Below are 25432 nucleotides of genomic sequence, written 5' to 3'. Positions count from 1 at the left end.
AACATATGTTCACAGTGCGTATAAATTGTGAGACGACAGAAATCATTAAAGTGAGTTGAAGCATCGGCGTTCAGTAACGATTCTGGATTGTCCCTGCCACTCCATGTAAAATATTGTAACACTTTCTCCAAGTGTCAGTAAAATGATTGTGAGCTAGATATTCTGAGCAACCTGCCGACTAAGTGATGTGTGGGTTCCATGGTGTGTTGGGTAAACTGATGTGTGCACGTCACTGGCTTTCTGCGCATGCGTGGACCAGTGCGTGCACGCAGACAGGTATCGGTGGCCATCTTGCATGGCCATATTGCGTTGGCAGGAGACACGGTGGCCGGAATTTTCCAGCCCCTCACGCAGGTGGGATCTTACTGTCCGGCTGATGTGAATGGAGATTTCAATGGCTCGCCGACCCTATGCAGAAGGGCTGGAAAATTCCAGCCACTGTTTCAAAATAACATCGCAAGAACAGTGCAGCTCAGGTGCAGGGTCAGGGCCTGGAATTTATCCGGATGTTGGGTTCCCGATCCCGCTTTGAAATCCCTGCCTCCCCCCCATTTACAAAATCTATTTTCCAGGGTCAGAGAAGTTGTTCAGCAGTAACTATCATTTATTCTGCTGTTAAAAATTCACTTGCTCCTGAATGTACAATTCCTAACTTCTTCAGCCATTTTTAGAGTGGGTACTAGGTAGATATTCTAATGTGATTTCAATGTTGAGTCTATCAGCAAGGACTGCAATGGCACACCTCTGTGGAGGAGCAGGGTGTGGCTGCCAGCAACATACAGATTTTTGCATTTAACTGCACGTGCAGTTAGGGGAGGTGATGGCATAGTGGTATTGTCACTGGACTAGAGATCTAGGGTAATGGTCTGGGGACCCAGGTTCAAACCCTGTCACAGGAGATGGTGGAATTTGAATTCAATAAAAATCTAGAATTAAAAGTCTAACGATGACCATGAAACCATTGTCGATTGTTGTAAAAACCCACCTGGCTCACTAAGGGAAGGAAAGCTGCCATTTGGCCTATGTGTGACTCCTGACCCACATGTGGTTGGCTCTTAAATGCCCTCTGAACTAATAAATGCTGGCCAGGCCAGCAACACCCACATCCCACGAAGGAATAAAAAACAAATGCCAGATGTCAGATTTGCCCTGTAAGATTTATGGATTGCCTCTATTGTAATCTCAGCAAGGTCTGGGCCAATGTGTTATAACTGGGAAGTTCATGAAGATGCAGTGAGGATCCTATCCGATGTCCTCAAAGCCATTCCTGCCAACTCATTGAAAACCCTAGCTTGTGGCTGACCAAAATGGCTCATTTGGGAAGGCACGGAACACATTGAGAGACTTAGTTGGGAAAACAGAGAGATGAAGTCAAGGTGTTGGAGAGAGGGCACAACTTCCAAACAACTCATCTACCCAACCCTCTAAACAGCACTTGCCCTACATGTCAGCCATTTCAGAACCCATCAATGGCTGCGTAAGAAGACAACGACTTACGAAGTCTTTCTTCTTACCTCTCTGTCATCTTCATGTTACTGCATCTCTCATGTCTATTTATGCTCTCTCCTCTCATCAAAGGGAGTAACTTTAAGACTGGGAATTTCCTTGTCGTTTCCTCTGCTGTGCTGCATTACATTGTAGGAAGAATGGCAAAAACTCGTGTTAATGGGATTTCCTACGAAATGGCGGTGATGGAGTGGGAGCAGCTGAGAGGAAATTCCTGGTTTTTCAATTCAGCTGGTTAGGTATGTCATTTGTAAATCATGTCAGAATTCAGACAAACTCAATGGTTAAAGTTTCCACAAATAAATTTCGGTGTTACTAAAATCATTGTGGCTTGGAGCATATGGCTGTTCAATGGCCTGGATTACGGCAAAGCATCAGGTATTAGGAATATTATGGATACACAACAATAAATGTTCTTACGAAATGAGAGAGTCAACCAGTTTAGCAAGTTTACATTTTAATAACATTTCAATCATCAGCAGTGATAAAAATGTCAACTGTTATATTTTAAAAGTAGCTTCATAAGGGAAAAAGTATCAAGTTTGTAGTCAGTCGTATTTTATCTTCTTCCTTTTTGTACTGTTACATTCCAATGGCAGATGAGGCAAGGTGTTTATCTAGAGCTATGAAAGGTTTCACAAACTGGAGAGTTACAAAAAGCCTGGACTTATTCTTTGTCCAATTTTTTAGAGAGAAGAACATGCTTTTAACATGCTAGGACACATATTCTGTAAAAGCTGTTATGAAAATTCATACAAAATATAATACTGGGAATACATTACAACAATTGGAAGAATCAATGAGGTAATTCATGACTTTGAGCTGTACTGAAAAACAGGCGACAGTGAGTTGGCAGCCTGTTTCACATCTCTGTGAATTTTTTATTTCCACTGACTTCAAAGAAAATTTAAAAAAAGATGTAAAATGGGCTGCCAATTCACTATAACTGGTTTACATGATTGTACAAAGTCAAAATCCACCCCAGTGACAGCTTATCAATTTATATTAGAGGTATTCAAGATTTCAAAGAGTTGTTGAAAGTTGAAACTGGTAATTTGATTGATGATCACAAAAACTACAAAAATGGGAGCAAGAACAGCAAGAGCAAGCTCTGACAGTTTGGATTTAATTACTTCATACTGAGGGTGGTGAGTATGTAGCACAGACTACACATGATCTATTGCAGGAAATACACTTGGTGGATTCAAGCATGAACCAGATAGAGATAAGGATTAAGGGGGAGCCAGAGACATAGAGGTGAACTGGCCCACAATGATATTGTCTGAATCTACACATTCCTACGTTCCTGTGACAACATTCCCTTCAGTAACTCAGGAATGCTTGAGCTTTTCCTTAGAAATACTGTAATAGGATCTATGAACTGCTCACAAATGATCCTGTCAGCAATGAAAAACTTTCATATAAAGTCAATGTTAAACCAAGCAATAGTAAACGTGCAGATTTTTAAAATAAAATGGGTTATGCATCAGATTTTGCAATGACATATATGTGTCCAGTACCATCAAATCCTAAGGGATTTTTTTTGAAAATTGTATAAGAATATATTTCATACAAGGTGGTGGTACTTCCATTACATTTCCTGGTGCCACACACAACAATATTAATTTTTTAGAGATTCACATCTAGCATTGCATTCAAGGCTATTATTCATTGCTCTATACTTATAATCACTAAAATATTCAGGCTTGGGAAAGAAAGAAAAGATTCTGCTTCTGAATCCTTTGTTACAGGTCACTTTCACCGTAGAGTGCAGTTGAAAATGAAGCATAGTCAAGGGCTCCCGGAACAGCATCAGACCCTCTGTATGGTGGCATGCTGGCTATACAGTATTCAGCCTGTTCTGCGGGCAGCTCTCGACGCAGTTCCTCAGCTAGAATGTAAGGCTGCACAAACAAGTGAAGTGTGATTTTGCTTAACATATTTATTCAAAACAATTAATGCTTTTTAAAACTTTTTAGGTTTAAAAATCTCTTATTTTCTCCCCAGCGCCACATATGATCAAAGGCAACCTGCCCCCATGCCTTTGTTAATTGCAGTGCGTCAATGCCCAATGACAAATTTCCTTTTCTATGTGACTAAAAAACCAACATGTTCCACCTCTTCCCTCCCCACAGCTAACAGTATATGATTGAGCCATGCAAGGTGGTTGCTTGCCATTTTCTTCACTAAGAAGTAATCTTACTGAAACAGACCAACAGAGGAGACAGTACTTTAAAAAGAAAATTAGTCATAATATTCTCAACTTACAAAGATGACTTGTTTCCCTTGGCTGGTGGCTTGGATGTTTCCCTTGGCTGGTGGCGGGGGGGGGGATTGTGGTCTAGAACCAGGGGACATGGTCTCAGAATAAGGGGCAGGCCATTTAGGACTTAGATGAGGAGAAATTTCTTCACTCAGAGGATGGTGAATATTTGGAATTCTCTGCCCCAGAGGGCTGTGTAAACTCTGTTGTTATGTTCAAGACTGAAATTGATATATTCCTACATATTAAAAACATCAAAGGATATGGGAAAGTGCAGGAAAATGGTGTTGAAGTAGAAGATCAGCATGATCTCATTGAATGGCAGAGTGGGCTCAAGGGCTGAATGGCCTACTCCTGCTCCTATTTCTTATGTTCTTATGACTGTAAGGACTAAGGCTGGAAAATTGGTTTTGCTACTGCCGATTGTTAGGACTGTGCCCTTCTTAGTAAATCTGAGAAATTGTGGACTTGTTGAGAAACTATAGCTACAAATTTACACCTTATTATTTGAAATATGGTCAGTTTTGCTTTATCATTTTCTTTTTTCTTGTGAGGGAGAGGGATAGGAAAGAAGAGAATGAGGGACCACTTTCCAGGGACTGGAGGTTTGAATTATAGAATCAATAACTAATCAGCTGCAAGAACTAGCTGTTCATTACACTAGCTAGTTAACCAGCAAACATTAATGGGACCTCACTCTACAATATGCATAAGGGAATACCCCATTGTACCATTTCTTATTTAAAAAGAATCTCAGAACTTACTTTATCTCCAGCCAGAATTCTGAAGGAAGCCACAACTTGGTCAGCTGTGTCTGTGTCCGCAGTCTCTCGGGTCATGAAGGAGATGAAGGACTGGAAGGACACTAAGCCAGTACTGTTTGGATCAACTAGGTTCATGATCCGAGCAAACTCAGCCTCACCCTACAGAAAGAGTTGCAAATGTGAAAGAATAAACAGGAAGACAAAGAAGGTTCTGATACCATAAGGAAATGCAGCAAAGCCTCGACTTCTCTCCCTGGACAATCTCTTACTAAGATGTAGCAAAACTCCAATTTGTGAACAATTTGCAAGCTTCCAGATACATCATTTTATCAAAAGATGTTCAAGTGAATGAAAACTACTCTTATTATCAATGGAATCTGACATTATAGATAAAACCCCACAGGATAATGATGACCGACAGTAACTGATGCTGGTAATAGTCACGCCAGGTAACTAAATTGTAGGAAATACATTTTATGCATAATATCAGAAACTGAGGTTTTAGCAGAGTAGTTAGGGGAGAAACTGCTCCACTAGCAGGAGGGTTGGTATCTAAATTTGAAATAACTGTAGGAAAAAGCTGGGGTGGCGGGGAAGATGAGGAAAATTTTTGTTTCGCTCAACAAGCTGCTATAATCTGGAATGCATTGCCTGAAAGGGTGGTTGAAGCAGAGTCAAAAGGGAATTGGATCTCTAGTTAAAAAAGGAAAAAAATGCACAATTAAGGGGAAAATGCAGGGAAGTGGGATGAATTGGTAACTCTTTTAGAGAGCTGGCGCAGGCATGATGGGCTGAATAGCCTCCTTTTGCTGTACCATTCTATGACAGTCAATTGTTGGTTTACTACAATCTTGGGCTAAGGTCACCTGTATACAATTGAATGTACTAGTTCAGATAATGAACTCAAGATGAATAGTAATCCCAGAATTAATTGTAATCTCAGATAAATTAAACATGCATCTATCATACCAAATCAAAGCCCATGGAGATGAGACAAGCTCTGAGATCATCTGGCTCCATCGCCCCTTTCTTCTTCTATTGAGCAGATCAGCCAGTAAAAGAAACAGATGAAAGATTGAAAGGGTTTCCAGTAAGCAGATCAGTAGCGGACGGCCCCCAGATCCCATGGTCCATGGATGATGAGTAGGACATCAAGGAGGGGAAAGGGTCAAAAGGATCATTTAAAGTCCCAAAGATTCAGTAGTTCCAAATAAGGCAGGTGGGATGCAGGCAGAAAGCAGCATCATTGTTGTGAGCAGGAAGAGAGTGACTAACACAGATAAAATCAGACAAACGGGAAAGAGACGACCATGGGGTGAACATGAAGTAAAGAAGGAAAAAATATATTGACAGACCAAAAAAATGGACAACATGATCACATTACAAATTTGAAAAGGAAAAAGAAAATAAAGAGATATTTAGCACAGTTTTACTTGTCTAGAGAAAATAAATAAAACACAGTCCAGTTAGTACCTGTTTATTATTTCCAGCATGTCCAAGGCTGATGAGGCAGGCTTTGAAATCCTTTGGTTGCAGTTTGCCAGAATCATCCTAGTTTCGCACAGAAGTTAGTTGCGGCATGCAATATACATATACAGTATGTATTGTTAATTACAATATGCGCCATATCAAGCAAGGCAAACTACAAATCATTCACTTAAGTCTAATGAAATATCAGGACTCAGTACTTATATCACTTTACCAAGCACTTTCATACATGGATATGAAATGTCTATCAATTGGACATGTAGTTGTTTGCATCCTACCTATCCCAAATGTTGTTTTTTTTAAATAAACACATATCTTCTAGATTAAAATGTGCTGTATTGTATACAATAATAAATATACAATAAAAGTACAAATGAGTTATTAAAGAAAATCAAAGCAGTAACACTGCCAATTAAAATCACTTTAATTAAAGCTGACAGCTCTAGGTACCTTTGTTGTATGTGTCTTAGACTTAAAAAATGAATAATCATTATTATAGATTAGGGTTGGAAAGGGTGAAAAGCTTGGTTTCTGCACAGGAGTTTCCCAGCTTTATCAGGATTTCACCCTGTTTACCCTGGCCTTTTAAATTCCAGTAACATGGACGTTGATCACAAACCACACCACTGAAAGGGGTGCAGTGTACATTGGAACAGGAGTAGGTCACTTTGCCCCTTGAGCCTGTTCTGCCATTCAATATCATGACTAATTTGTGACTTAATCCATATAACAGTGCTCCCCTGCCCCCAACAAACCCCCCCCCCCTGCTTTAGAGGTCTACAGCACAGAAAAAGGCCCTTCGGCCCATCGAGTCTGTGCTGGTCAAACAAGTACTGTTCTAATCCCCATTTTCCAGCACTAGCCCCATAGCCTTGTATTCCAATCGCATCGCAAGTGCACATCCAAATACTTCTTAAATGTTATGAGGGTTTCTGCCTCTACCACCATTTCAGGCAGTGAGTTCCAGATTTCCACCACCCTCTGGGTGAAAAAATTCTTCCTCACATCCCCTGTAACATCTCTCTATCTATCCTATCGGTTCCCCTTAATATCTTGAAAACTTTGATTCAATCATCCTTAACCTTCTAAATTCTAGGCAATTGAACCCTAGTCTGTGTAATCTCTCCTTGTAATTTAATTTCACTCTTGGACTCTTGTCATTTGAAATCTGGTGCAAGTCTCTTTCAGGTCAGCTAAAAAAGTTAAAACCTTCAATACAATCGGGTAATTAATTTAAGAGGGGGATCAGTTACCCTGTCTGGAGGCACTAAGGCTACACTGGAGCTGAAGACCAAAAAAAAAACTTTTTTCATTCTATTGGGCTTTTCAGGTCCTTAGGCAGAGCTGTTTTGCTTTGCTCTAACTTATGAGGGTGGACCAACAAGTGCACAGGCACCGGCCATGCAAATGCCACCCCATCTCCTGATTTGGATGGAAATTCTGACTTTGGGCACTGGTGGAAGGGGTTCTGTTGCACTTATGCCAGTGGAGCGGACTCTCTCCATCCATGAGGAATTTGGAAGCTATAGAATTTTAACGCAATGGAAGAGGCTATTCAGCCCATCGTACTTCTCCAGGCTCTTGGATATAGTCATTCTTAGTTCCATCTCCCTGCTGTTTCCCCCAGAGAGTCTAACTTTTATTTAATTTTTAAGATATGGAGCACAGCTTCACACAAACAGGGTTTAAAATAAAGCCAAGCAAAAATTAGTAAGCCACATCAATTTAGAATATCTTCAACAGTGGAACGCTAGTACAATAATGCCACACAGAAGGCACCACGTTATTAGTAACAACATCTTATGTTCAGGGTTTAATCAGAACAAACTGGTGCATGAATTTCAAAATTATAATTAGTTATCTTGAGCTAATACATGGTTTAGTTGCACGCACTATTCTAAAGTGGCTTTGAGCAGTTTCAGAGCTAGAAATTACCAAGTAAACATAGCTAATCACATGAATAGAAAAGGTTTGATCTAGACACTTGATGTGAATTAGGTCACACTCTGTCTGTGGCCCTTAAAAACAACTAGAGGATAATATAACAATAGTATAACTATTTTGGAAGTATTAATTCAAATTAGGAATTAATGTACTCCAGAGGACTTTGCCAATTCTGCTTTACTCAGTAGACATCATAGAAAATGTGCACAATTTTGTTTTAAATTGATTATGTCAATTAATGTTGAACCTGAAAAGGGTGCATCAGCATTCAGAAGGCTAATAAAATACATTGTCTGTCTGAAAACATCAGAACTGTTCAGTAAGGTTATAGCAAACACAATGTTGGGTGAATTTCCACTGCGATTTTCCTGCTTGTCCACTGTGACTTTGGTGGAAGAGCCACAAGATATCCTGGAAAAACATTGCTTCATGGGGGAGCAAAAGAGACAGACAAGCCACCATAAGATGTAAATGGCTATTTCCAATAGATGTTTAACATCCTTATATTAAAAAACATCACACTTGATAAAAGTAACACTTTACCCTGTCAAAGTGGCTGAACGAAGACCGGAATTCATTCATTTGTTGCTGGGTGATTCCTTTAGCATCTCTGGTTAGAATCTGGGTCTCAATTTCATTGATAGTCCTGGCAATTGTAGTAAGAAGCATCTCCCAGCCAACCCGGATGTGCTGCCAAAATCAGTTAACAAAGAAACAAGCTAAGATATTGCCATAGTAACACACTGGGATAGAAATAAACCTCGTCGAATACAGACTCAAATCGCTTGGGAGTACTTTCTCAGGTTACAAATCTACGTGATACAAGACTCTTGAATATTGAGATTACATTTTGCACCATGTCACATGAAATTGACTTTAATGGGTGTTTTGTTATAACATAAAATAGATTGGCTCCTAGTGGCAATGGCCACTCCACTCCTGTGGCAACAGCGCAACAGTGAACACTTCCCAGGTAATAGTGAGAATGGAGTTCATATTGGCTCTTAAGCTTGTTTACAACTTCTATTAGAATGGTGGGAAGATCTAACATTTGCTTTATTCTCCTCACAAATATGGGACCTGATGCTGAAACAGTATTGGTACTAACATTTCTCTAATAGGTGATTGCACTCAAGCACCAAAATAAAAAACAAGTCCAGCAAGCATTATCCAAAATATTAAAAAGCTCCCACTAAAACTATTTTCAGGAAAAACTGGTTTACATGTTCTTAGGAGCTTGTGTTCCATTGGATGAAGAGTCTGCCCCTTATTTTAGCATTACTGTCCTTCCACTTCATCTCACTCCAGTTGACAGGACAGTTGGAGCTGGCAAATTCAGGCCTCTGCTAGTGTCAAAATATTGCCTGGCTGCTGGAAGATTTAATGGGCAATCTGGAATGGCTGGCCCATGAAGCACTTCAGACATAGCATACATTGTTCATAGCTCATTCATTCACAATAAAACCACACAAAAAGGCACAACCTTCACCATAACATCCATCCAGTACCTCCATGGTATAATTGGTGTGCTTGTTGTCAAAGATGAGGGCCTCTTGAATAAGTTGATGATCTCCTTCCAATTTGTCAACATTGGGTTTGTAGTTAATGATGACCTCCTCTAACTGCTTCAACTGGTTCATTTGATCTTCCAGGATTCCACTCATTTCAATAGAACTTTGAGCTACTTCCTGTATTTAAATTTTAAGAGTTACAATAATATTCAATCTTCAAAGATCAATACAAGACTTAATCAGAGTAGATTCTCTTTAAACTTTGAGCTATTTTAATTTTCATCCTAACTGAAGTACAAGCTACCATTAAATGTAGAAACGTAAGCCCAGCCTAAATACATTTGGAAGGTGATCCTGATGATTAAATAATGGAATGGGTGCGAGTCATTGGAGGACCCCAAATACACTCAGATGACATATCTCAATGAACAATTTGAAAATTCTTGGATGCCTCATATTATTCCCTGCCTTGACTCCAGTATAAATAGCAGCAGAGATTTAAGTGCATTCATGAAGAAATCCATTCTCAACTGACTGGCAAATGTGCATCTATCTACCTCAATTGATTCCCATGGTAGTTTCAATGTAATGCTTTTCTTCACAAAAATTTTATAAATTTTCCAGCTATCCACTGGATCTGGGAGTGATAGCAGTTTGAACATTTAACACATCAATCATTTTGGGAAAAAATGCTTTATTATATCGCTAGGTTAATTCTTAACTAATCCATTCAGTTAAGTTGGGCCAAGCGGCCGTCTTCATTTGTCTGCATCTTGTGAACTTGTTACTGTCCTACAAGAATAACAATGTGCACTTTTACAGAAGGATGCCTTTATGTGCTTGACAGAAAGAAGGAAGAGGCCAAGCAGAATGGGGAGAACGAAGAACGTGATTAGAAAAAGAGAGTTATAGCATTCAATGAAAAGCATAGTCCGAGAGTTGGGTTTTCATGAGGTTTTTGAAGAAACTGAGGGAAACAGTAAGGAAAAGGAATTCAGGAAGGGAGTGGCAGTCAATGTTGGAGCAGAAAGGTTAGCAGACAACTGGCATCAGACGAGCAAGCAAGGATTTGACGTTGAGAATATTTTTAAACTATTTTACTGGAATGCACAGCGCCAGCAGATCTTTTCAAGGGTGGGTAAGCTCTGACTATAAAATAAAAGCAAAATACTGTGGATGCTGGAAATCTCAAATAAAAACAGAAAATGGTTGAAGAAGAGTCAGAGCTCTGAAGAAGAGTCATACGGACTCAAAACGTCAACTCTGTTTCTCTCTCCACAGATGCTGCCAGACCTGTTGAGTTTTTCCAGCATTTTCTGTTTTTAATGAAGCTCTGGCTATGCTTCTCATCGCTCCTCAGAACAGCTCATTCCTTGGTTTGGCGTCGAATTATTTCTTTGCACTTGGGATGCTTTTCCACACTTCAGATGCTATATAAACGCAAGCTGCTGTTGTTGAACATGATACATACTTTAAAGCAGAATAATCACATTTAGTACTTCGTTGAATTTTAAGAGCTGGCTAGAGTTCCTATCTTACCTCCATCTTGCGCTGGATCCAAGGTCCAATGACATTTGTCTGGGTGGCAAACTGGCGACGCAGACGCTCATTAGAGTGTTGCCGTACAAGCTCCTCTTGCAGGGTCCCATCTCTCTGAGGAACCAGTTGCTTCATCTGTCATTAAAAACAATTTGATTTTAATGCAAAAATACATTGAGCGAATTAATCTATTCATTGAAATTGCCGTCACCATATGACAAAAGAGAACACTAAGAATTCATATCCATTGTATCTATGATTTAAGTATTAAAATCTAAATGAATTAAATGTTGGTTTAATCAACATCAACAACCAAATAACGTAATGGTGACGATAAATCAAAGTAACAGTTCTCACAAATTTTAGTGTTCTATCAGAGTAAGAGATTATGTGCAGAGAACTAGTGAGCAGTCAGATATTCTCTATGTAAACATTATTCCCTGTACTAAGGGCAAATAAGAACCGTGACCCTACGAACATTTACATAGGGATAAAATTGTTGCAAATCTGCAATAAAGCCAGAAATACATAGCAAATCTGTCAGCACCCAGAAAGAAAAAATAAATCAATATTGGTCTGGACTTTCATCAGAAGAAAAACACTCAGCAGTATGTTTTGGCAATGGTTCTGCAACTAAAATATTAACATTTCTCCTCTTTTTTCAGATTTTAATGAAAATGTTTTGTATTTCCTGCACTTTCTGTTCTTATTTAAGATCTGAGTCGTTTCTGATTGATCCATTTGAGAGAATATTTTGCTTGGTGATACCTTGTCCCATTTGGCACTGATCTCTTCATGTGATATCATGCTATAGGGATTTGACACAATGGACGAGATGCTATAGGTCTGAGTAATCTTCTGCACTTCATTAACGATTCCCAGGATGGCCTGCCTCTCGCTGTCTGCTTCCGGCAGGGTGGCTTTAAACTGTTCATGGGCCGCTATCAGACTCTAAACATCAAGAAAGGGGGCAAAGAAAGTGTTACATTTCATTTATGTGGAGTTTTTTTAACAAATCATAACAAAATATCATTTGCACTAACCTGAAAGATGCAATCACAATAAAATGATCTTTATTTACTTCTGTTTTAGTATGCTTCCAATAAATGGGTTTTTTTTTAAAAAAAGGTAACAGATTCCTCATTGATAAATGTTTCTGCAATTTTACAGCTAAAAGCAAGAAAAATACATGCACAAATATTCCAATATTGGCACACTGTGAATAATGGGTTGGCCATTAGCGATCCTTGCAATTGTCAGAATAAGGAAATGTAAATGACTGAATTAATTTCACTGGAACACCGATGCTAGATATCTTGTCTGTTTTGATCATTCCTTCAAAGACTTGCTTCAAAGCCCAGAAACAACCTCAGAAAGCAAACTCTAAGAGGCCATGCAAATTTAATATTAAATATTTGACTTTAAAAGAAGACGAAATGGTTTCAAAAACGCTGTGGATTTTTAAAACCATTTCAATTACACGGGATATAATACAAAGTTAATTTAGCACCGATGTGAACCTGTATTTGTAGAGCCTCCATTCATACTAAGCTCCAGTGCGGAGTCAGTAATTCCATGGGCTGGATTTTGTGCGGGTAACTGAACGCTCATGCTGGAGCCAAAAGTGGGGGGTGACCCCACTTCAGCCAGTGATGGGACTTGAGGAAGCATATTTCTGCTGGTGGCCAAATAAGTGATTTCCACCCCAATCAAAGAAGGCTGTCTGCCTCCCAGAGCGGTCGGACCAATCAGAGGGCCCAACAGCTCAGCAGTGCCACCGAGGTTGTAGCTGCAAGGAGAGGGCGTCTCAATGGCTAGCGCCTTTGTAGAAAGATAAGTGTTAATGTTGCAAATGCTGTGATGATTGATTACATGCTCTAGTTACGATTAAGAGCAGCTGATGTAGGGGGGAAAAAAACTGTGCGGAAGGGAACAGCAGTCCACACCTATGTCCTACAGGGTTTGGCGAATAAACCGATGTTGAAGACAAATTGACTCCAGCTTCTTCCATTGCTGGATGTATGTTCAGCACAATAACAGTAAGAGGGGTTGGGGGACATTGGGCCTGGTGATCAGTGCGGGGGGGCTGGGGAGTGGTCATTGGTATACTGTTGCCACAGGGGTGGAGTGGCCATGTCGCTATGGGGCCCTTTGGTGGGCCATGGTGTTCAAAAAGGAGAACTAGCTTCCCCCACCCCCCCCGAGCCCGCCAGGTTTCACTGATGGTCTTCATGGATGGCAGCGGGTCCCCATGACATGGGCAAAATGGTCATGGAGGCAGGCAGTTAGCCACTTCAGTGGCTCAGTTGGGTTCCCAACAGGGAGCCTGCCATTTTGCTAGCTTTCCCACCTCCCAACCTGTCACCAAAGGGCTGGCAAAATCTCAGCCTATATGACAAAGTCATGCAATTAGAATGGATTGTCACACCTTAGCAATACCAGTATTACTTACATACACCATTGATATCCACTATCTTTTTGAAGCAAACGTACTGTACCTGAATTTCTTCAATACTGTGAACAATAAACATGTCTTGTAGATCTTCCATTGCTCCTTCCAACCAGTTGTTAAAGGGGGCAGCCCTTTTAGCAAACTCCAGTAAGAGCTGATCGATGGTTTCCCGTAATTTCTCGGCTCTCTGAAATTTTAATCAATTGGAAAAACAAGGAGTACTTCCTTCAATGTTGTGAGAGGGTTGTGAAGTTTAGGAATCATTAGCTGTGGGGGTATACTTTTTATAACAAACCACGGACTGACAACATTAGTGGCACTGTGCTGGAGCTCCACGGAGCAGCTTACCCTTTGCGCAACTAAGTTTCAGGTCTTGATACTGGTAGGGCGCAGGAAGGGAGAAAAGAGTGGATGAGGGCAAACAAATAGAGTGTTGCACACAACCTAATGGATGAGGCTGAGATTAGTTTTGATAGTGATCTTGCTCACTTAGCTAACAGATATGTGGCTTGCAAGGTTGCAACAAATGTGAGAGAAAATGGGAACTGTAGAGTATGTTTTTTCACTGGGATGATAATGTGCTCTTTTTTAAGAAAAAGCAGCATTATGGCACATAATGCTCACTTCATATGGGGGCATTCAAATTATTAAAGCTAATGACATTGTTATTTACGTCTCACTGCTGTGTGCAGAACCTGTTATGGTCCCAGCTGATGTTACCACCGGACAAACCTGATCCCAGGAACCAAAGTGAAAAGAACCTCATTTTGAAATCTTAAGGTGAAAATGCTTTGCCTGGTGTCTGGTTAAGTCTATGGGTTGCTGTTGCCTTAATGGAGATTAGTTTGGGAATTTGTTAGAAGTTATGACAGTAGTAATTTGTAGCCATGTGTATATATTTTAACATGTGTAAATTAATAAAATGTTTCATTTAGTTTAATGTAAAACCTCGAGAACTGGTTGTCTGATTCCTGAATTTAGAATTGCATCTCAAAGATAACACTTGAAATTATAGGTTATGACAGTTGTTTAAAGTTTCCCCCTGGATTTTTAAATAACTCCGCTTTACCAACTGCATTTGTCATAACACCCTTCATAAAACATTAAGGTCACTCTTTGTCGTACTCTCAGTATATGAAAAACTTGTTCAACTTTGGGAACCAGAGATTTATGAATTACTGACTTAAGGCTTGTAAAACAGCTCCTTAAATTTGAACAGCTATTCCAAGGCCATTTCCTTCCTACTTTTCTGTCATAGTCACTCATGCTAAAGTGTGAAACAAGTCATTGCAATAAGGAAATTAACCCAGTAAGTAGCGTAAGACACAGTATTTAAAACTAACTACAGTAATTTTTGCACATTCTTGATTCTGCAAAATCAAAAGGCTACATTTCACAAGCACCTAACATATTTGGTGAGTCACATGTAAATAAAGCTAGAGGTACAGCTTTATTTCTGTAACAGAGCCACTGTGTGCTGAACTTGGCCAAATGCAGAGACATTAATACCAACTTCAGTGGCTGCATGCATCCCAGAATTCCTAACACCAAGATCCCCCCTTACTTAAAATACACCCTTCCACTGGGATAATAAAAGCCCCTCAAAGTGATTATTTTTGCAGAAGTGACATCATTATTTAACCTACGTGGAAACAGGAGACATGAATTCTCCTGTGTTTGTCGAATGCCTAAAGGAACCCAGTGTCCAACAAGGAAATTAATTGCAATCTGATGAAACTCATCATGATATGCAGACAAGGTAACACTCTCAAATTGTTTCTCTTTATACTGGATCAAGGACATTAAAAGAACACATAAAACTTCTCTGATAGATTAGTGTAATTATCCAGTGAGTAGCTGGTCCAGGAAGATCCCAGATCCTTCTCCAGTTTGTGCTCAGCTGCCTGGTCTCAGTTGGGCCCTCACTAGAGCGCAATTCAATTGGTTTCAGTGGCCCATGGTTAGGAAGTGGAAAGGAAATGTAAGGATTTATGCTCCCTGCTGGAATTGCAAATGAACAACCGCCCTGGAATGCCAACACTGTTCAATAACCTGCTGGTACTCATCATTGGGGATTGTCCATTATAACGATTTAGATTAGATGCGGCACCAGAAAACGTTCAATGCCTTTGGAACATAAGTCACCCATTAAGGAATTAACGCATTTAGGATTGGGGAAGGGTGAAGAAAAAGGGAAAAAGGAAAATACAATATTACACACTTGGAACAATATCTGGCATTGGCACAGTGACACACACAATTACAACCACATTCTTACAGAAATCCATGAAATACTGTTTACCTAGAAATTTTCACGTCATCAATATTGTACTTAAAACTCCTGAACTAATGTGTATTGTCACCTACAGATCATGTTTTTTTTTGCTGATAGTGAGCCATATCGTGGAATGATAAGACTATGGGAATGAAATTGGGGATGCAAAATAGGTAGAATTGCATCTGCTTCCAGAGGCACTTCCCATCCGAAATTCCATTCCATTGACTTCAGCGTACTGGGGGTAGGATATCAGTCTTTTTGCATCTCCTTCCTAGTCGAAGTTGACCCCATATCTTCACAGCATCCAAAGGGCTGTGACTATAAACTGCTGCTGTGCATCTTGGCACAAAACAACAATGGCAGTGTTTAGAATTTACATCAATTCTGGATTAAATTGTGCCATGCTGAACAAGGAGGTTCTATAACAGCACATGCCTCCAGCCTGGTGATTCTTTAACCATTAATATCGGCCGTATGAATTCAGAAAATCAATTTTATGATGTAGAAGTTGTGCAATTAGTTTGCAGATATAAAACCATCTGCATCTAATACATGTCAAGTACAAGTGTTAGTCCTGTCCTGATATATATAGGATATGATTAGACAGGCTATTCAGAGCTTTCCTTTATTCACTTAGGTATTGTTCAAATATACCTCACCTCTAAAGCCTCCCTCCGTTTTTGTGTGAGAGTTCCAAAATTGTCCCACTGATCACAGATTTTCTGGCATCTTGCATTTACTTCAACAGCATTGTGATAATCCAACTCACTTTAAAAAAAAGTCAACAAAATTGTTGAATTGTTATTCCTCATTTTTGGGATTAATGAACTTCTAACAAAGCAACTAGCTCTCAATCTACTGTCATGTTCAAGATTGTACTGTTACAGCTAAATATTTATAGTAGTAAATTTATATTTAATGCCAACTCCCATTTACTACTTAATGGTCACTTAAGCTATTAGCTTCTATCATTTTTGGTCCCACAACAATTTTAAACATATTCTGCTCAAAGAAACCCCACATTGATCTCAAAGTCAACAAAAATCTGAAATAAAAGAGGATCTTGGACCCTCAGGAGTGTAGCATCATAGTCAATGAGTGTGAATTTTCACCTTTGATTCCCCAGAGAAAAAGCCTGATGCTGACTGTAATGTCAGGAAGAACGTAAGATCAGTTATAGGCTATTCAGCCCCAAAGTTTGCTCCACCGTTTAATTAGATCATGGCTATAAGTGCTTTTGTCTCAACTGCCGGCAATAAAGATGATGAGCACAAAAATCCCAAAACTCTACACCGATGTCACATTAAGACTTAGACTTGAATTTTCGTAAAGACCGAGCGAGCCTCTGGCTTAGCCAAACTGGTGCCGGACTCACAATTCTGGAAGTCCCTCCCCCAAACCTGCCATTTTTGCTGGGGCAGCAGGGGGAAAGGGGATGGGTTGTAGTTTGCAAATACGTGGTTCACGGAACAGCTGCACATGTTAAAGTGCAGCTTTTTTTTTTATTCGTTCACGGGACATGGGCGTCACTGGCTAAGCCAGCATTTATTGCCTATCCCTAATTTTCCGTGAGAAGGTGGTGGGGGAACTGCCTTCTTGACCCGCTGCCTTCAAACAAATCCAATTTTCACAACTGGGATGTCCAAAATACGACTTGAGGGCTTTAGACTTTTCAGGCAAATGTCTAAAGCTGCCGGAATTCTTTGGAAAGGTGTAGTACCTTTCTGGTTAGGTCCATGAACACCTATGGGAGAGGTAAAGTGCCCTTTGGGATTGTTAAAAGTAGACATGAATATACGTAAAAGGTGGATAAACTCATTGGAATTGTCAAGTTGAAGGGAACTGTCAAGTGGTCAAGGCATTTAAATCTCATTGGAACCTTCACTGGCGAGGCCAGGGTTTATTGCCCATTCCTAATTTCCCTCAAAAGAGTGGTGGTGAGCTGCCTTCATGAATCACTGCAGTCTCTGTGGTGTAGGAATGCACAAATATGGAGCGAATTCCAGGATTTTTATCGTTCTATATAGTTTCAAGATTCTTGATGGTGTTCTCCCACACACAGTGAGGTCTGGTCATTTTTGGAATGTCAGCGTTGCTGGCAAGGCCAGTTATTTATTGCCCATCTTTAATTGCCCTTATGCAGGTGGTGGTGAGCTCCCTACAACTGAATGGCTTTCTAGGTCATTTCAGAGGCCAGTTAAGAGTCAATCACATTGCTGTGGGCCAGGAGTCATGTGTTAGGTAGAACAAGGAAAGATGGCAGACTTCCTTTCCTAAAGGGCATTCGTGAACCAGATGAGTTTTTACAACAACCCACTGGGTTCATGATCATCATTAACAAGAGTATAATTTTTTCCCCCAGTTTTTAAAATGTATTCGTTCATGGGATCTGGGGGTTGCTGGTTAGGCCAGCATTTATTGCCCATCTCTAATTGCCTCAAGAGGGCGATGGTGAGCCGACTTCTTGAATTGCTACGTTATACCACTTGACTGCCGTGGTTCAAGGTGGCAGCTCACCATCACACTCTCAAGAGTAATTAGGGATGGGCAATAAATGCTAGCCTAGCCAGCAATGCTCACATCCTGGGGATGAGTAAATAGAAGAAATATTAAGTTAAAATCTCCCAGCTGCCATGGTAGGATTCGAACGTGTGTTTGGGTTACTAGCCCAGTAACATTACCATTATGCTACTGTCCCTGTAGTCCCCTCTACTGCAGTAAAACATCCCAAGGTGCTTCATAGAAACATCAAACAAAATGTGATACCAAGCTACAAAACAAGATATAGGGCAGATGGCCAAAAGTTTGGTCAAAGAGGAAGGTTTTAAGGAATGCCTTAAAGGAGGAAAGGGAGTTACAGAGGTAGAGGGGATTAGGGAAGGAATTCCAGAGTTTAGGGCCTACACTTCTGAAGGCACAGCTGCTGTTGGTGGAGTAAAACGGGTCAAACGGAGTGCAGCTGAGGAAACTGAGTGCAGACTTGGAGTTTGGTGAGTGGGAGGAGTTTAAAGTGTTAATTTTGTTCTTAAAGTTTGCTCTTAAAATAGTAGTTAATTAGTTAACTGGCTGAATCTGGTTACTCTAGCCGCAGTTCAGTTGGCAATAAATACAGGCCTCTTTAGTGCAGCTAAGGCAAACAGGGTGCAGCTGGGGAAACTGAGTGCAGTCTTGGAGTTTGGTGAGTGGGGAAGTTGGGGAAAGGTGATGTTTGTTTCCTTTACCTATCTTTCTCACCCTGTAGGAATTGGTTCTTGCTCTACTACAGGGAAAGAAGCTAACAGTTTGGTGAGTATCTGGTGAATGGTTAAGATCTATTCTATGCCCAAGGTTTAAAATAGCTTACAAATTGGCGGTAAAGATAATAAAAAATATAAAAAAGCAACATAAATGAATGCTGTTATTAAGTAATTATTTAAAACACATTAAGAATGGCAGGACAAGTGATGTGTCAGGATTGCAGCATGTGGGAGCTCCTGGATAACATAGGCCTGAATCTTCTGGTCAGCGTGCAGGGGCGGGTCCCACTCGCCGACGCGTAAAATGACGCGCGGTGACGTCGGGCATGCGTCCTGAAATCACCACGCATCATTCTGATCTTCAGTTCAGCGGCTGCGCATGCCTGCCGAACTGTCAAAGGCCTGTTAAGGCCATTTAACTAATTAAACTAATTGTTTGGGCTGCTTGTCCAACCTTAAGGTTGGCGAGCAGGCAAAGAGCCCAGGTGGCCTTCACATTTCCCATGAAACCTCATCCACGGGCAGGATGAGGTTTCATGCAGGGTTTATAAATCAAATAAAATTTTTAATTAAAATTCATTGACATGTCCCAGCTCATGTGACATTGTCACATGAGGGGACATGTCTGAATAATTTTTTCTATTTTTTTTTCAAGTTTTCATAATGAAAATAATCTCCGAGGCAGCTCCGTGCATGCACGCGAATCTCCCTTCTCCTCCCACCCGCATCGGGAGCGCTGAGCGTTTCCGGGTGCGCATCATGCCGGGTGGGCCCTAATTGACCCGCCCACATAAAATGGCAGCATACAGCCGACTGCAGGCGGCGATCGGCTGCACGTCCGCCTGCTCCCACGCAGCCCGCACGACGGGGCAAAACTCTCCACATTATGATCCAGGGCAAACACATTCTGCAATAAGTGTTTGTGGCTCGAGGAACCTCGACTCAGAGTCATTGAGCTGCAGACTCTGCGACATATCAGGGAGGGGGAAAATTACCTGGATGCCAGGAGATAGTCACACCACCTAGGATAGGTTCTTCTGATTTGGTCAGTGGTCAGGGACAGGGACAGGAGGATGTGACTGCGGATGAGGCAGGTAAGGGGACCCAGAGGGCAGGAGTGCAGGAATGTGAGCCTCTGCAATTGTCCAACAGGTTTGAGGCTTTCTCAGCTTGTTTTGGTGAGAGTGGGGGCTGCAGGGTGGATGAGCAAACTGACCATGGCACCGTGTCACAGGACGCCATTCAAGTGGGGGGAGCAAAAAGGAGTGTAGTGGTAGTAGGGGACAGTATAATGAGGGAAATTGACACTGTTCTCTGCAGCAAAGAGCGAGAGTCAGGCTGGCTGTGTTGCTTTCCTGTTGCCAGGGTTCAGGACATCTGCTCAGGACCGGAGGGGAACTTGCAGTGGGAGGGGAGGATTCGGTTGTCGAGGGTTCAGTGGTGTAGAATTATTTTGGGTGGAGATGAGGAATAGTAGGGGAAAGAAGTCACTAGTGTGAGTGGTCTACAGGACCCCTAACAGTAACCACAATGTAGGATAAAGTATGCAAGAAGAAATATTGGGTGCTTGTGATAAAGGGATGGCAATAATCATGGATGACTTTAATCTACATATAAACTGGAAAAATCAGATTGGCAGTAATAGTCTGGATGAAGGGTTCATAGGATGCTTTTGAGATAGTTTCTTAGAGCAGCACATTCTGGAACCAACCAGAGAACAGATTAAATTAGATTACTTAATGACCTCAGAGTGAAGGCACCTCTAGGCAGCTGTGACCATAACGATTGAATTTTACATCCAGTATGAAAAGGAGAAGAGTGGGTCCAAGACTAGTATTTTAAACTTAAATAAGGGCAACTATGTGGGCATGAAAGCTGAGCTGGCTGAAATTAACTGGAATACTATGCTAGGGGATGGATCAATAAGAAGCTGTGTCTGACATTTAAGGGGATAGTTCAGAATACTCAGAATAAGTATATTCCTACTATAAAGAAACATTCTAAAGGGAGGACCCACTATAAAAAAGTTAGGGAAATCATCAAACTTAAGGAAAAAACATATAACTGCAAAGATGAGTGGCAGGTCAGATGATTGGTCAGAATATAAAGAACAGCACAGAATGACTAAAATGTCAACCAGGAGTAAGAAATTAGAGTATGAGAGAAAGCTAGCTAGAAATGTAAAAACAGATAGCAAGAGTTTCTACAGGTATTTAAACAGGAAACGAGTACATTAAGTGAGTGTTGGTCCTCTAGAGAGTGACAATAAGGAGTTAATGGTAGATAATAAGGAAATAGCAGATGAACTGGACAAATATTTTGCTCTGTCTTCCACTACAGAGGATACAAAAAACATTCCAGTAAAAGCTGTAAATCAGGTGGAAAGGAGGGGTGAACTTGGTGAAATTGCAATCACTAGGGAAGTAGTACCGAGCAAACTGATAGAGTTGCGTCTGACAAGTCTCCAGGTCGTGATGGACTTCATCCTAAGGTCTTAAAAGAGGTGGCTAATGAGGTAGTAGATGCGTTGGTGTTAATCTTCCAAAATTCCCTAGATTCTGGAAAGGTTCCATCAGACTGGAAAGAAGCAAATATAACCCCCTCTATTCAAAAAATGAGGGAAGCAGAAAACAGGAAACTATAGGCCAGTTAGCTTGAAGTCTGTCATAGGGGTGTTAGAGTTGATCATTAAAGAGGTTATAGCCGGGCACTTAGGAAAGCAAGGTAATCGGGAAGAGTCGGCATGGTTTTGTGAAAGGGAAATCATGTTTAGCCAATTTATTGGAGTTTTTTGAAGGAGTAACATGCACTTTGGATAAAGGGAGCTGGTAGACTTGCTATACTTGGATTTCCAGAAGGCATTTGATAAGGTGCCACATCAAAGGGTGTTGCTGTAAATAAAAGCTCATGGAGTAGGGGGTAACATATTAGCCTGGACAGAGATTGGCTGCCTAGCAGAAAACAGAGAGTATGCAAAAATGGGTCTTCATCTGATTGGCAGGATCTGGCTAGTGGAGTCCCACAGGGGTCTGTGCTGGGGCCTCAACTTTTTACAATTTACATCAATGACTTAGATGAGGGGAGTGAAGACATGATAGCTAAATTTGCAGACGCAGACACAAAGATAGGTAGGAAAGTATATGGTGAAGAAGACAGAAGGAGTTTGCAGATGGATATAGATAAGTTGAGAGTGGGCAAAAATCTGGCAGATGGAGTATAACGTGGGAAAATGTGAAGTTGTTCGCTTTGGCAGGAAGAATAAAAAAAGCAGAGTATTACATAAAAGGAGAATGACTGCAGAATTCTGAGGTGAAGAGAGATCTAGGTGGTCTCGTGCGCCAGTCACAAAGTTAGTATGCAGGTGCAGCATGTAATCAAGAAGGCTAATGGAATGTTATCCTATAAGAGGGATTGAACATAAAAGTAATGATGTTATGCTTCAGTTATACAGGGCATTGGTGAGACTATATCTCGAATACTGTGTGCAGTTTTGGTCTCCTTATTTAGGGAAGGACATAAATGCGTTGGAGGCGGGTCAGAGGAGGTTTACTAGATTGATACCTGGAATGAGCGGGTTGTCTTATGAGGATAGGTTAGACAGGCTGGGCTTGTTTCTGCTGGAATTTAGAAGAGTGGGAGTATATAGGGCAGAATTTTACGTCCCATGGGTGGGCGTGCGCCCGACCTGATCGGGCGTAAAATAGCACGCGATGACCTCGGGCAAGCGTCCCGACATCATTGCACACTCGCACGATATTTCGGTCGGCGGGTGCACCAAGAGTTGGCAATTAAGAGGCCTGTTAAAGCCATTAATGTGGTAATTGACCTGGACTTTAGACTGCCCGCCCAACATTACAGTTGGCAGGCAGGCAGGTGAATTGGCCCGGCGGCCTTTGGATTTTTGAGGAAACCTCATCCAAGGGCAGGATGAGTTTCCGATATCAACTTAAAAAAATTAAAATGTTTGGGCAGAATTTTTAATCATCAATATGTTTAGGTGAGTGATTCTTATGGGTGGAAACTTTTTTCAGAATTTCATAACGTTTATTTTTGGATTTAAAATTCTTCAGCTCCCTGAGGCAGCTCTCTGCCTTCAGGGAGCTTTCCTTCTGCACTCCCCCGTGCCCGCGCTGACTTCAGCGCTCATCCTCCTCCTTCCCTCACCCCAGCAACACTTGGCCTTTCAGTGCGTGTTTCATGCTGGCTGGCCGTTAATTGGCCAGCCAGCGTGAAATCGCGGTCGGGGGCTAATCGCGGTCGGTGGCCCATTTCCTGGCCGCTCCTGGGCCCGCCACTGCACCCGCCAGATGACCCAAAATCTTGCCCATAAGGTCCAGAATGGTCTTCACAAGGTGGATGTGGAAAGGATGTTTCCTCTTGTGGGTGAGCCCAGACCTAGGGGACACTGTTTCAAAATTAGGGGTCGACCTTATAGGGCAGAGATGAGGGTTGCGCAACTTTGGAACTCTCTGCCCCAGAAGACGGTGGAAGTGGGGTCACTGAATATTTTTAAGGCAGAGGTAGATAGATTCTCGTTAGGCAAGGGAACCAAAGGTTATCAGGGTAGATGGGAACATAGAACTTGAAATACAAACAGATCAGCCATGATCTTATTGAATGGTGGAGCAAGCTCAAGGGGCCAAATGGCCTCCTCCTGCTCCTATTTTGTATGTTCGTAAGGAGAGCCAAGAGAACTAGGATTGGAGGAGCGCAAGTACCTTGGAGGGTTGTAGGGCTTGCAGAGATATGTAGGGCCAAGGCTATGAAGGGATTTGAAAACAACGCTGTGAACTTTAAAACTGAGGCATTGCTTAACCATGGGCCAATGTAGATCAGCGAGCATAGGGGTGATGGCTGAACGGAACTTAGTGCAAATTAGGACACGGGCAGCAGTGTTTTGGACGATCATAAATTTATGGAGGGTAGAATGTGGGAACCTGGCCAGGACTGCATTGGGAAAGTGAAGTCTAGAGGTAACAAAAGGCATGGATGAGGATGTCAGCAGCAGAAGAGCTGAGGCAAGGACAGAGTTGGGCAATGTTACAGAGGCGGAAATAGGCAGTCATGGTGAAATGTGAAACCACATCTCAGGGTCAAATATGATATCAAGGTTGTGAACAGTCTGGTTCAGTCCCTTATAGTTGCTAAGGAGAGAGATGGAGTCCGTGACTAGGGAACAGAGTTTGTGACTTCAGTTTTCCCAACATTCCGATTTAGATAAGGCATGTAATCTGTTTCATGTCCATGACTCCGCATGTCCTTTGACTACACCAAATTCAGAGGCAAGAAATTGATTTTCAATTCACCCTGCCAAGGAGGATGACAATATTCTGTTATTACGCAGATGCTGGTTTTGTAGAACAATAAATCTACTGCAAGTGACCTGAGAGATGCAGTTTGCTATTTAGCATGAAGGAATTTAAATATTGGTTGAGGACAATAGCTGATGTTGGCCTGCACTGCACATTCCACCACTAGAGCAATTGGTCTAAGATCAAAGCATTCTTTTCATTATAAATTTCAGCTCATTCACTACCCTATCTCTGGCCTCAAAAGACCACAAAAGTTAAGCTATGGTCTCAGTAAGATTATTCAAACTTTGCTAAAGGAAATAAATTTGTGCCATTTACCTCAAAACATGGTGCTAATTTGCATTTTTCTCTGGCTATTTCTAAAGGGGGAACTATTGTAATGACAGAGTCTTTGGCAAACAGAACAAAGCATGTCAAGCAGGGGCTGTTCACCCTCCCAAATATCTTTCCAAATACATTTTTTTTTTGGAAAAAGTTAGTTATCCTCTGAAAATGTTTAGGAGAAAAAACATTTTGGTTCCCCACCGCCCCCCCACCCCTCCACCGCCCTGTTTAACATATGTGTAATTTTATTATCATTTACCAATTCTAGTTAGACACACACTTCATCTCTCAGGAGAATGCTTCAGGTTGTACTGCTGTCTCACTTACAGCAGTACTGGAGACTGAGTTACAGCTGTTCCTTTGATCTTCTGATGCCAGAGATTTGAGATCAAAGCATCAAAACAGCTAGTGGAATTCGACCATTTATAGTGCTATTACTGAGACAATATATAGAGTGGTTTATGCCACTGTCCTGTTACTGCTGTGAAGCCACTTCAATTCTCTCACTTTCTTTCAGCTATTGATGGAACAACCGAGTTGTATTTCATAGAAAGAAATAAACTGGCCACGGAAGAACAGAGGCAGCACTTCACATTGAGTAACGTGTGTGGAGCTCATCCTTCCCAAACTTCATTACCATGGCTTCTATCAATGTAATTTTCAATCTTTTTTTTTGAAAAAGGTATTTTACATTGGATTGACCAGAAAAAAAAACCTATTTACAAGCGAGGTGACACTGTTGCCTTAATAATATCCTTGAGGTATTTTTTTCTCTAAATGTTTTACTTGGAGGAGAATCCTTGTCTTGAAATAAT

General features: G+C 41.2%; 1 protein-coding gene across 5 annotated transcripts in view; it reads right to left on the bottom strand.

Annotated features, from left to right (window-relative positions):
- Window positions 1–1946: 1946 nt before the first annotated feature.
- Window positions 1947–25432, bottom strand: part of LOC144689853 (alpha-actinin-2) — a 106749-nt gene continuing 83263 nt past the window's right edge. For 2 of the 5 annotated variants that reach the window (XM_078557296.1, XM_078557292.1), the window contains exons 13-21: window positions 16405–16513; window positions 13514–13654; window positions 11784–11966; window positions 11016–11150; window positions 9474–9653; window positions 8509–8655; window positions 5503–5568; window positions 4534–4692; window positions 1951–3410 (exon numbers count right to left, since the gene is read on the bottom strand). In XM_078557296.1, coding sequence (XP_078413422.1) covers window positions 3252–3410; window positions 4534–4692; window positions 5503–5568; window positions 8509–8655; window positions 9474–9653; window positions 11016–11150; window positions 11784–11966; window positions 13514–13654; window positions 16405–16513 — 1279 coding nt within the window. In that variant the 3' untranslated portion in view covers window positions 1951–3251. Of the gene's footprint in view, window positions 3411–4533; window positions 4693–5502; window positions 5569–6006; window positions 6085–8508; window positions 8656–9473; window positions 9654–11015; window positions 11151–11783; window positions 11967–13513; window positions 13655–16404; window positions 16514–25432 lie in introns of all 5 variants that reach the window. The other 3 variants (XM_078557295.1, XM_078557291.1, XM_078557293.1) reach the window with 3 other exon arrangements.

This window comes from Cetorhinus maximus, chromosome 14 (genome assembly GCF_964194155.1).
Source record: "Cetorhinus maximus chromosome 14, sCetMax3.hap1.1, whole genome shotgun sequence".
Taxonomy (NCBI): Eukaryota; Metazoa; Chordata; class Chondrichthyes; order Lamniformes; family Cetorhinidae; genus Cetorhinus; species Cetorhinus maximus.
Note: the sequence above shows the minus strand (reverse complement) of the source record. Positions and strands in the feature narration are given on the sequence as shown.